Source organism: Cryptotermes secundus, unplaced genomic scaffold (genome assembly GCF_002891405.2).
Source record: "Cryptotermes secundus unplaced genomic scaffold, Csec_1.0 scaffold497, whole genome shotgun sequence".
Taxonomy (NCBI): Eukaryota; Metazoa; Arthropoda; class Insecta; order Blattodea; family Kalotermitidae; genus Cryptotermes; species Cryptotermes secundus.
This window is the reverse complement of record NW_019730587.1, coordinates 266,303-279,552: the sequence shown is the minus strand read 5'-3', so window position 1 is coordinate 279,552 and position 13,250 is coordinate 266,303. Positions and strand designations below refer to the sequence as shown.

General features: G+C 36.8%; 1 protein-coding gene across 1 annotated transcript in view; it reads left to right on the top strand.

The window, feature by feature from the left end:
- The window catches only part of LOC111866365 (ankyrin repeat domain-containing protein 54), a 13,681-nt gene extending 2,012 nt beyond the window's left edge, over positions 1-11,669 (top strand). The window contains exons 3-6 of the mRNA XM_023855243.2: positions 506-607; positions 3,686-3,836; positions 5,297-5,412; positions 11,031-11,669. Coding sequence (XP_023711011.1) covers positions 506-607; positions 3,686-3,836; positions 5,297-5,412; positions 11,031-11,362 — 701 coding nt within the window. The 3' untranslated portion in view covers positions 11,363-11,669. The remainder of the gene's footprint in view (positions 1-505; positions 608-3,685; positions 3,837-5,296; positions 5,413-11,030) is intronic.
- Positions 11,670-13,250: the final 1,581 nt, after the last annotated feature.

The following is a 13,250-nucleotide window of genomic DNA, read 5'->3' as shown; positions in this document are numbered from 1 at the left end:
AAAGTCATTGTTGAATACATATGTTACTGGTACTTTTAATTTATGGTTTTATCTTATTGTATTTAAATGAAATTTTAATAATGTGTGTACTGTATCATATATCGTTCTTATCGGGTATTTTGACTCTGTTCCAATGATTGGGAACTTAGACTAGTATTTACTTTGTGACACGTTCTATATCCAACAGTTTGTACTTTCAACTCATGTATGGATCAACTGAACTTGAAATAAATATGAATATGAATATGAATATGAACAGAAGATGAAGTACTTTCAGCCTGTCACATGAAGAAGTAGCGCTGTTATTTGTGTAATGTTGGTGCTATTGCAAAGGTGTATTCTTTCTGAAGTCAGAATATCTGTTGATGTGTTATCCAGTGAACATTAGAACGTTGTTTCTTAATTACAATAAATAGTTGAGTGAAAGAAATGAAAACTACAAAATGATGGCAGAACTTCATTTTTGTGAGCTTATGTTTCAAGCAGTTGTGCTATCTCTTCGCAGATTCTTTGATTCAACATGACTTGCAGAGGAGGAGGAGGAGAGTCTTTCGTTTTCATCTGAAGAGTCGTCGAGATGCATGGTTCCACCACAAGGAATATTTTGGTAAGTATCTTATGTTATGTCCTACAGATTCCTATATAGAATTTAAAAATGCGTTTGAATTGCCTCCATGTAATAGTGTTAAAAGTTGTTGAACTATAGAGAAGTTGGATGAGGTGTATATACAATTTCCTGTTCTTATGTAGGGGCATAAATGTCTTCAGGGATGTGGTACTGTGTAGTCTGGTTGGTATTTACCAATAATTTGAAGCAGTATGCTGTCTCCGGCTTCAGGGTAGAAGAGTATTCCGAGCATGGAAGAAGTGCTACAGGGAATGGAAGTACTGACAGTGAGGGAGTATTAGATCCTTATAAGGCTCATTTTTAGCCTGCTTTCCTTATTTTTAAAACTATAATGAGGCTTATGAAATAGCCATGTTGTCTGTGTGTCTGTGCCTACTTTCCCACTGTCATGCTAGGCAACAGCACAGTTGCCAGGCAGCAAATAGACACTTAGTGATTTAAGAATTGCTCAGTGTGTCATTTTCTGTGCAGTTCATATTATATAAAAGGAAAACAGTGCTTTTCTTTCACGGATAGAAAGATTGAGAAAAGTAGTAGCTTTATGTGAAGCAGTGGGAAGTAAAGGGAAGCAACGGAGTACAAAAACAGTGCCCCTAGAGGACCTAGTTCAAGGGCATTGTGGAGGTGAGAAAAGACAAAGCACTGACAGGAGCTGACTTAGTGGTCAGGGAAAGTTGCAGAGAAGTGAAGCAGAAGGGAGGCAGGGTAAACTAAATAAGAGAGACGTGTCCTTCTACCCTGAAGGTATAGGCAGCAAGTTTCTCTGCAACATAGGTAAGTACTGACCAGACTAATGGCATCACCTCCCAGAAGACGGTAATGTTGATAAGCACCACCACAAGAACCTCAAATCTTGCCTGTTTTTTTGTGTTCTGTCAGTTTTTAATGTAGCCAGAATGTGCGGGCTGTTTCAAAAGTAATGGCTTCAAACTTTTATAGCCCTTTCACACCTTATATTTGTGTTATCACTGCTCGGTGACAGCCATATGCAGTATAGGTGTGAGGTTTGAGGTTTTCATGGTGGTGGAACAATGCAGTCAGCAATGCCGTCACTAGTATTTAGGAAGTAAATTTTACAAACATTCATGAATAAAAGTTTTCCCAAATTTCAATTTCTGATTGCTGTTAAATCCCTAGGTATTAATGAATTTAGGCACTTTTTAGCATGGGGTAGGCCATTTTGTTCACAAATATGTAAATATCTCTGCTATTTAGAAAGTAAGAAATATAAACTTGGGTGTCCAGTTGTAATTTTTTGCAAGGAATCTAATGGTTCGAAGTTTATAGATGTGTCTGCAATATTTTGGCAGTTACAACTTTTGTACAAGTGTTTAAAAAATAAATCTGATATAGGATTACATTTAAGAGGCTGAAATTTTTATCCAAAATAAAGAAAATGCTATAATATGAGATAAAAATTTAAACAGAGCAGCCTTTCATTGAAGTAACAAAAAATAAATTTTTAAATGTGAAGACAGTAAACATTTCCTTGTAACAGACATTTGTAAATGAAACATGCTTTGGAACTTGTAAACATAATGATCAAATTACTTCACATTAGCAACCAATAGACATACAATTAAACCATACTCTTCCTTTCTCACTGTGCTCAATGTTCTTATGAACTGTGTAACAGCAGGCTCAAGGCTACATTAGATGGTGGTAGGACTGAGTATGGCATTTGTGTTCTCTTTATGTCCATGAAAATGGCTTATCAGCCAATTGTAGTGTTGCATCCCCTCCAGTTTTACTTAGATTCCTGTGTTTTATAGAAAAATGTAATTCATTTAACATTTTCTGTAACCCATATAAATCTTCTGGTGTTAAAATGTTATTCATCTCAGTTGCTTGAAGATTAGCATGTGCTACAAATCACTACACTCTTTCGCCAGTCGCATTACAAAGACTTTTGCCATGCAAAGTAGCAAAAAAATTCCACTCAGTAGCTACATATATACCTTCATGATAACATAAATTCAAGAAGTTTTTACAGTTCTTGTATTGTAAACTGGAACCATCACTGAGGTTATACTATGAGAGTATACTGTGAAAAGGTTAAATAGTTCCATCTAGTGTGACTGGTTAAGATTTTTTTTTTTCTTATTTCAGTTATTTGTGCCCTTACGTTTTTCGGTCTTCAGAGACCATCTTCAGAGGGACACCTTTACATCAATACAGTTAGAAGCCACTATTACAGTACATGTTCTAAAAGTTAAAATATGTACATACAATATAAATAATATACAGTTGGGTGTAAAATCTAAAGTCTTTACAACTACAGTGGCTCTTCCAATACATTAAAATATTTATAGTTAGTTTGATAAGATTCTATTGGAATTCTTAAACCAAGCTGGTTCGTGTCGTCCCTCTTATTATTTCTTTTGATGGGGGCCAAACGTGTGCCACCTTGTCGTTCTCAAGAAGAGGGTTCTGCAGACATATTATGAGTATGTTGTATTATTTCAGCAATCCTATTATGTTTTGTAGAAAACAAAGGTTTAGGAAATCTGTAGGAAAATCTTCACTTCATGGATATCTACTAGTGAAATACATGAAAGTTGATGTTTATGTGGTTGAAACTGAAATTCAGTTTTCATTCATTCATTCATTCATTTATTTTTCGTTCCATGGATCCACAATACAAGTGAGATATAGGACATGTCCATACAGTGATTATTCTTAAAATTAATAGAGCAAGAACCAAATACATAAATAAAAAAGTATAAAATACAAAATTGAAACAAAACATGTAGAATTAAATAGATTCCAGTCATATAAGTTACTTTAATAAAACATGCAGTTTAAATTTAAACAATGTCAGTTTGAACATATCACAGAAATTGCTTAGGTGACTAGACTAGAATAGTAGAATCATGACTAGAATAATACTAATAAAATAAAAGACTGGATGATCAACAGGTGATTCTAGTGAATGCATAATCATTAACTTATAATGATTTATATTGGAAATATTCTTCCACAGAATAAAAATGATGAAGATAAAGAAAACGCTTTTTGATTTGTTATGGAATGAACTTGCTTCATTTTTGATAACAGATACGCGCAGATTACACCTAGCAGCTTCAACTAATAATGTGAATTTGATGGAAACCTTATTACGTTCTGGGGTTAATCCTAACTGTAAAGATGACCAGAGCAGATCGTCCCTCCATTTGGCTGCATGCAGAGGATATCATGATATTGTGAGGTTTGTCATAGTTTTTATTTTTTTCTGTAAGCATCATGTTTGTACGAGGGCTAGTCTGAAAGTAACCTCTGTTTATTTTAGACCACTAATGTAGAAGCAGGTGGAGGTCACGCATGTGAGGTAGTGTCACATAACTCATTGCCTTATAAACCGTGACATAACTGCTCACCTCACCTAGTGTTTGTACTTGTTCTTGTCTCTTGAGTTATGATGTGTCCTGTGATTGATAATCTCGGAAACTGCAAAATTTGCCATGTTATATGCGTTCTTCATGCAAAAAACATGAGTACTGTGGAAATCCACTGTAAATTATGCATGGCAGTTTACAGCCAAAATGTAATGAGTGAAGGAGCTGTAAGACAATGGTATACAGTGTTCAGAGATGGATGAACAAATGTTCACGTGGAAGAGTGAAGTGGTCAGCCATCTGTTGTGAGATAATCTTCAAAGTGTTGACCAAAAACTGGTGAAAGTCAGCACTTCACAATTTCAGAACTTTTGTTTGATTTTCCACAAATTTCACACACTCTCCTCTGTGACATTATCACGGTTAGGCTAGGCTATCACAAGCTTTCAACAAGATGAGTCCCAAAAATGCTCATGGGTATGCACAAAATGCAGAAAATGGCTTCATCTTTGACTTTTTTAGAGTGATACCACAAAGATGGTGATGAATTTCTCAGTCACATCATATGATTAACAGGTGATGAAACCAGGGTTTTATTTGTGAATGTTGAAGCCAAAGAACAGTCAAAGTTCTTCACAGATATAGTTCAAGCAAGATGATATATATAAGCAATTCTCCATGTAAATAATAAGTTCTTCACAAAAATAAGATAAAGTTATGCAGGACTAAAATCATGAAAGTAAGGTTGTCACTATGCTTAATTATCATGCCAAAAGAGTTGTATGGGGAAGTGGAGGTATAACTCCACAATTCTTCACATCAGCCATAGATTAAGGTGAATGTTCAGCTTTATGCCCCAGCCAATTTTCCCCCAGGGGAAAATGCCCCCAGCACCCATTGAACAGGAGACTGGTTCTGCCTTGGAGGTGGTCTGGATGAAAAATTGTATGCAGGAGGACAGTAGGCTTTATGAATTTGCTTGGAACTGTTTGTTTGTGAATTCTAAGCCTCTTCAGTCACAGGTTGTCCTGTGATGGTGAGTGAGTGGTACAGGTACTGTCTTGTACAGTGATACATTGAAAAGGAATGACTGCACTCAGCTTTTGCAAGAACGCTTCACCAATATATTTTTATCAGTATGTTACTGCTATTGTTATTATAAAACCCTTCATCAGATGACATTAATATGGGCTAAAGATTCAGCGCATTCACAGTGTTTTGATTTTGTTAGAGTAAGGAATGGCACTAACAAATACTGAGTGTGACAGTATTGTATCTGGGACGGCATAGCAAGACTGTATTTTAAGTGTGCTTTCGATGCATGACTTTTCAGGCTGCTGCTGGAAAGAGGAGCTGATCCAAACAGCAAAGATTCTTTGGGGAACACACCACTTCATCTTGCTGCATGTACCAACAATGTTGCTGTTGTCACCTTACTGCTTAAAGCAGGTAAGGCTCCTATTATGACTGTTTTTGCTATACCTTAATTTTGGAACCTACACCCCTTCTGATAAAATTAACATTTATTTTGTAAATTTTAAAACACAAAATGCATCAATGACAGTGAGTGAATTATTTTATGACACGTCCATAATCAGAGACCATGTATCATCAGATAGTAGGAGTATTAGGTGATTGATGATTTGGCAACAGAAACAGTAGAAGACATCAGTTTGATAACCTGTGACCCAGACTGGATTTGAACTGGGAACATCCCAAAATATGAGTCTAAAACACTGTTACTAGATTATCTAGTAGCAGTAGGATATCCGTATATAGAACAAACGTGGACACAAAATTGCTATGATTTCTCTTTTCATATTTTTGGAAATGGAAGCTCAAAATAGAGCATAACTATGCTGAGAAACGTTTTGTGAATCTCATAATTTACAGATATAGAATATTTATTTTCTAAATTACAATAATAAATGCAAATGATATTTTCAGACAATATGTGAAACTAGTAATGTTGAGTCTGATTTGTGAAAACAGCACAGCAGCCATGAGCAAAGCCTGGACGATATAAAGAACCTCCACATCAAGATAGCCAGGTGGCACTTTATCTGCCCCATATAAGAGGGACGATGGGAGGACGAACATGAGCCTGCATGGTTTACGAATTTTAATTATTGACAATCCAAAAAATTTTTAATTAGCATCAGGAAATTTTATACAATTTTATAAAAAACTTTACGTTCCCAGGAAACTGCTGTGTTTGTGAAATGTTCTATTTTGTGTACTATGTATTGTAGCATAAGTGTACGTACTTTACGTCTAAACAACTTATGTGATGGTGGTTTCCTATTTGTAGTGATGTTTGCCCTCTGAAAATGGTCCACAGAGACTGAAACATGTAAGGGTGTTAAGTTTTCATGTAGTAAAGAAACTTACAGGTCACATTGGACAGAGTGATTTATATTTGTATATTTGTAGTAATGTTGAATTGAAAAACAGAATAAGTTGATTGCAATTATGTAAGAACTTTAGTGCTGTAGGACATTTCAGTATGACTTTCCACTGGTGAAAATAATAATAAATTTTACTTCTCATTTTGCTGTCTGGGCCACTAGTACCTGAAGCCTCTTGTTCTTGAGGTTGAGATTGCTGGTGAAAAGATGGAAAGGAATAACTGCTAGATATTGATATAGTCTTACAGTCGATTCAAGCAGGAGTGAAACAGTGTTCGAGATCCATAAACGAACTTATTAATCATGTGTATTGCTGCCTGCTTGATGCTGGTCACTTGGTTGGCTTACTTTTTATAACCCTGAAATGGAGGCGAAATGTTCCTCCAAAACATTGATCGACTTCTAGTAGACTAAATGGTGATATATGCCAGAAGACTGAACTCTTGAGAGCTTATTAATCTTATCTGTAATAAGGAAAAATTGCCTTGGCAGTGGAAGGAGTCTGTTTTTATATCTATTTACAAAGTAAAAAAAAAAGTAAAGCTATCTCTGTAACAGGCCATGAAGGCCCATAGGGTTGTGAGATGTTAAGGGTCCCACATTACCTTGACAGTCGGCTCAAAGATGGTGGTAAGGTTGTCAGCCTTACACGCCGGCCGTGCTTCACTCTCCAGGAAAATCATTTAATTAATTCCTGGTACTCATTTCTGTTAGAGGGTGAGTAAACCCAAGGAGTGAAAAACCAGTTAATAATTATTGAGTCATATCACTGTTACCAACTTCATATAAAATGTTGTCCAACATTCTCTCATGGTTAACTTCATATGCAGACAAAATTACTGTGTATCATCAGTGAGAATTTTGACATACAGAAACTGCTCATCAGATTTTATGCATTTTTCAGCTACAAGATAAAAAAATGGGACTGCAGTGGAACAATAGCTCAGCTATTTACAGACTTAAAGAAAGACCATGATTCAATAGGATATTTTACAGTATTCTCACTGAGTATGGTACAGCCATCAAACTAGTCTGATTTGTTTGAAATGAGGTTTGTTTTTACTGGTTTCCATCTTTGCTTCACAATATGCTATTAGGAATGTCCCAGAATACAAGGAGGATTGAAATTAAATGGGGCACATCAGGTTTTTGTCTCTGCTGATGATAATTTGATGGGGGAAAATGTAAATACCACAAAAAAAAACAGTTCTGTAGGCACTAGTAAGGAGGCTGGTCTAGAAGTAAATGCTGAGAAAACTATGTAAATGTTGATGTATCATTACGAGAATTCAAGATGAAAGCGTGAGAAGAAGGTAATTAATAGGTGCTTTAAAAATGAGGCAAAGTTCATTTATTTGGGACTGATACTAAGAAGTCAAAATTGCATTCATGAGAAACTTAAGAACGGGTTAAATTTAGTTAATGCTTGCTACCGTTCAATTCAGAATATTTTGTCATCTTCTGTAGTATCTAGAAAATGTAAAAATTCAGATACAGAAAATTGTAATTATGTCTCTAATTTTGTATTGATGTGAAACTCAGAAGAAACATTGGTTTTGGCCAAGACTCGAAACAAGCTCCTCCCCAGTACAAGTCTGCAGGGCCTTAGTGCTACATCACCCTGCTTGATCTGCACCCTGGAATCACTCCTAATAGGGTCTTCCTGTTAAACCCATGAGTTTTGTTTCTTCAGTTGTAAGTAACTGCCACAGTTATTTCTGAATTATGTTACTGCCCATTGATTTTTTTGTAATCACATAATCATTTGCAGATAGCAAATTATCTATGAAGAATGCCGTCTTCTGGGATGTGGTGCCATGTAGGTCTTGTGTGAACCAACATTTCAGAGGAACATATCGCCTCAATCTTCAGGGTAGAAAAATCCGCGAGCAAGGGACCAGCATGAGCAGGTGGCTGCAGCCTGTGATACGTTCCTCCAAAACGTCGTTTCACACAAGATCTACACGGCGTCACATCCCAGAAGATGGCAGTCTTCATAGTCACCTCCATAAAAATCTTACACAGCAAATTATCCAAGTTTCTAAGTTGAAATTTTTGTTGGTGGGTGTTCTTTTATGGTTCCCTTCTATTTAGCATTTCAGTATGTTATCCATGGATTGATGAGAGGCCTCAACCTTGCTTCACTCCTGTGTTGATGGGTATCGAGTCAGATAAATAAGGGCCTGATTTTTACTGAAATGTTATTACTGAATGTCATATAATGCACAAGGCATTTGATCTGATCAGTTATACCATCCATTGCCAGAACTGCCAAGAATCTTATTGAAGGCTTTCTCCAAATGGGTAAGAGACATGAGTTTCAGCATTATCACTATATGAGCATAGTCTTATGACTAACTAGTTGCCCCAGACCATCCCAGTTATAACATCTTGCCATGGACCACAGAAAAAACCATTCCTCTGTTGCTGTACCATTGTCGCGTTTGTGTCTGTTGCTGCAGGAACACATTTACCAAACCGCTGCCTAGATACGGATCTGGTATATCCGCCTATCTCACGTTGTTGCATAGCAAGTGTTCTGCACTCTGTAGTGTATTCCCTTTAGTACCATCATTTGTAGTGGCTACTTGTTTTATGATACTGTCACGTGTTTACAGAGCTGTTGGCCTGGCAATGAGTTGATCAAATCAGTTAACAGTATGTTATGTTTGCCTAGCCTTCTTCTCTGTCACTGCTGATATTTACTTATTGGAATTGTATCATGCTCCATGTTTGAAAGCTATCTCATACTTGGGTGTCTTAGTAGATCCATGTGGAAAACCTTTTCTGAACTTTATATTTGTCACTTTTTGTGCCATATTTAAGCCATTATAAATGATGCTGCAGGCAAATAATGGTCTAATTGTCTCTGGGCTCCTATAAACTTCAGCATCTAACAGAATATCGGATGTCCTTTCATTGGAGATTATGTAATCAGTGATGGATGATGAGCCTCTGGCTGATTAAATTATTTTATATTCTTTGATGTAAAAATGTATTCATTATTTTCATTTTATTGTACAAAGCACAATCTCTGGGGATTATTGGGTTTTTGGACTTTCTTCGTAATCCAGTATTATAAATAACACAGTGTTTTGGAAATGGGACCTGCTTTTGTCCTCACATGAGGGGGTGGGGACACCTACTCTTTTGGATCTGTGAGAGAGAGCTAGTCTCAATCACTGGTTAACTCTTTCTACTTTCTCACCTGAGGATGGGAACAGATGCAGTTTCCAGAATTTTGTGTTATTTAGAACACCAGATGATGGACAAAGTCAAAACACTCAGTAATTCCTAATGTTATACACCATTGTCAGAACCCTTCGACATTTATAAGGAAATCTCTTTTTCTTTCCATTATTGTTGCAGATGATGTCACTAAATGTGACCCTTGATTCTGTTTTTGCCTGTCCTCACATTAACCCTCAAATTAGTACTAAGAAGTCTGATTTAGTTGTATAATTTTTTTAAGAACCCTTTTCCCCATTCTTTTTTTTATCAGAGGGATGTTTGACTTCTTGTAACTGTGGGCCATGCTTCAGTTTTGAATTTGTTCCAAATAGTGTATGATAGTTATGGACTGAGGTGATGTATCATTACCATCATGATGGCTTGGGCGCTGTCAGCAATTTCTGCTCCTTTATAAATCTGAATGTAATTGTTTCTTTCGAACCCTTTAGTTCCTTGTTTCTTTCAGGAATCACTTAAATTATATTTTTCTTGTCAAATTGGTCTTCCAGCTGGTCTCCTTAAAATGAAATTCCTTATACATTCCATGTGTCCAAATAGAGGGTGTCCTCCTTTTTATATGTATTCTTAGCCACATTCAATCCTGGCTCATCATAACTAGCAACTCTCTAGTTAATAGCCTTATGAAACTTGAAAACAAGATTTCCTGCTAATTGCTTGCTAGTCCAGAAGCAGCAATCCTGTGGTACCTGTCAGTGTCTGGACAGGCTTAAGTGGTATTTCCCTACACCTGATGAAATATTCAACTCAGTCTCTAGAGCTTCAGCAGTTACAAAAAAATGCACAAAAAGGTGATGCTGGATAGGCGAGGTTAATGCGGATAGTTCTTATCACTTGCAGTGAAAGTTGAAGGATGAGAAATCCTTTTGTCGTTTTTGTGTGCAGAAATTGTAATTTGTAATTATTGCCATGTCTTACATATATGATGTCCCACTGTTAGATACCATTTACATGGTATGAAATTGTTACTATTTTTGTGTGCTGTGTAAGCGTGTGTATGCCTGTGCAGGAATTTCCTTAACAGAGTTGTGCACAACTGAAAGTAAAAATGAGTGTGTCAAGGTTTTCAACAAGATACACTCACAAATAAAATAGCCACTTCTTTCTTTTTAATCTTCCTACATGAGGCATTTTTCCTTAAACCTTGAGTGGAATTCAGGAAAGCTTGCCACCAATCCTCCTATCCAATGTGTACCACAGGCTTTTTCCCCAGGGGTAAAGCAATAGGGGTGTTAAGCTGACCACTCGCCTACATCTAATGCCAAGGTCAAGAATGGTGGAGCTATACCTCTGCTCCCCCATATATCTTCATGGCATAGTCCTTAATTAATTAAGCACAGGTACAACTTTACCTTTTATCTTGTAACAAGTAGTATGTGTTATGTTTTAATCAGATTTTGTATTTTATAGGCACGGATGTCAGCAGCATTGACTACTGTGGTCGAAGCCCATTACAGTTGGCCCATTCAAAGCTCAGATTACTTCAGAGAAGTGCTGCAAATACAGAGGACTCAAAATTGGTGAAGGATGAGGCTCACCAAGTTATAGAAATGATGCTGACATACTTACACAAGTGTGGTCAGGACACAGAAGCTGAACTTTTGGGTGCATTCTCATCACGACTTACATTAAGTAACACCCGAGAGGAAGTAGAAACAGGTGTACGTGATTTATTGGCTGGGCTGTCAAGCCTCAGCCTTGATAAGTCTGTTAGTGACCAAAAAGACTGTACTGAGAAGTAAGATTTTCTCACTGACATTTCATCATATCACGTAGCATAGAAGCATGCAGGTGTTAAATATATTTCAGTCTAGCATGACAGTTACAAATCTTTTGGTTTTGTATGCCACTGAAAATATTTGTGACTTGTGCTTCAGTGCTAAGAAATGCTTCATCATTTTTAAGTGATCAGAATCGATGCTGTTCTTTATATCCATCATTAGATGATGTGAACAGTGAAGTAATATTCCATTATTATACAGGGTGATTCATATAGAACCAGCCCGATGAAATGAGCTGTAATATAAAATATACCATACAGATATTAAAGTAATTTACACCTATCTTATCTTGGATTGTGTGCCGTGATCAGAGCAGGTGTTGAAAGTGTCCGCCGTTTTCAAGTAGGCATGCCTCCACCCACATCTGCATATTCGCTGTGACTCGCTGCAGTGTTTGTTCATGATGTTCCTGATTTCAGCTGATATGTTGTCCTTTAAATCCTGTAACTTACGCGATTTGTTTGCATACACCCTGTCCTTCAGTAAACCCCAGAGAAAAAAATCCAGGCTGGTAAGGTCGGGGGATTTTGGGGGCCACATCTTTTTAGAGATGACGCGATCAGGGAAGAAGCTCTCAATCAGTTCCATGGACATGTTGGATGTGTGGCACGTCACTGAATCCTACTGAAAATAACCCTGTGAAAGTTCCACATCATCCAGCTGCTGCTTGAAATCGTAAAAAATACAGCAGTATAAGGTGCTGTCCACGGTCATGTTGAAGAAGATTGGTTCAGTGATTCATAAACCAGAAATGGCGCACCACACACCCACTTTTTGTGGGTGTAGTGGTGAAGTTACTTTGCTTACCAATAAAATTTTGAGAATTTTCTTTAACTCCATCCCTAGCACTGTAAATGGTAATAGTTACTGTTAGCTTGTATTCAGACCTTAGCTATAAAGTAAGTCCCCAGGGTTTGCTAGAATGCTTCACTACCAACAAAGAGTATATGGTATTGTGAGAGGTCTCACAAGAAGTCACATACCTTGATGGTGTTAGCAAACAAACAGGTTGATGACTAAAACAGCCATGCAGAGGGCCACAGAGAGGAAGTTGAAGATACTGACATCAGTAAATCATTAGGAAAGTACTGCTTCATTTTGCCCTGTAACGTCCTGCCCATACCAACTCTTGGAAGTCATCTGACAGCAGTTACTGATTTACTGGAAAAATATGTGTACCAACTGGTTACATGAGCATCATTAAATGTTTTTGTAAATTGGAGAAAGTAACCTCAGTGACAAGCAATTGCAGTCAGCAACAGAAACTAGCATGCTTTCTATGTGCTCTTGTCTCAACCCTCTGATACTGAGTATTTTTTGATAACATCATTGCCATCTACAGTCAGTGTTTACATACAAGAAACCTATTCTGAATGTGGATCTCCATCTATTGCATGCTTTGCAGACATATTTCCTACATCTCAGTATATTAGAACTTCACTTTCAGAAGATGGTCAAAATTCATTCTGCCTTTATATTCAAGAAATTATATTTCAGTCATGAATTATGTGGGAAATTTTTTGTGACACACATGGTTCTTGTTTATGTGTAGGTACAAATGAGGTGGCATTACTTTATAATTGACCTGCAATATTCAGGTTATCCACTTCAGCATAAAACATCAAGAAGCAGAACCATTATCAGGATTCATTGTGTGTAGGTTGTTTCAGATATTACTATTTTAGATAATTTACCAATTGTATTATTTTTGGTATATTGTTATTCTGTTTTATTATTATGGGTGTATTGCTGACACATTCAACATGCAAGACCATGCATCATATTTCATTGTCCCATGTACTCTGTATGTTGGTAACACCACAGACTTTGGTGGCCTTTGCATTATTAG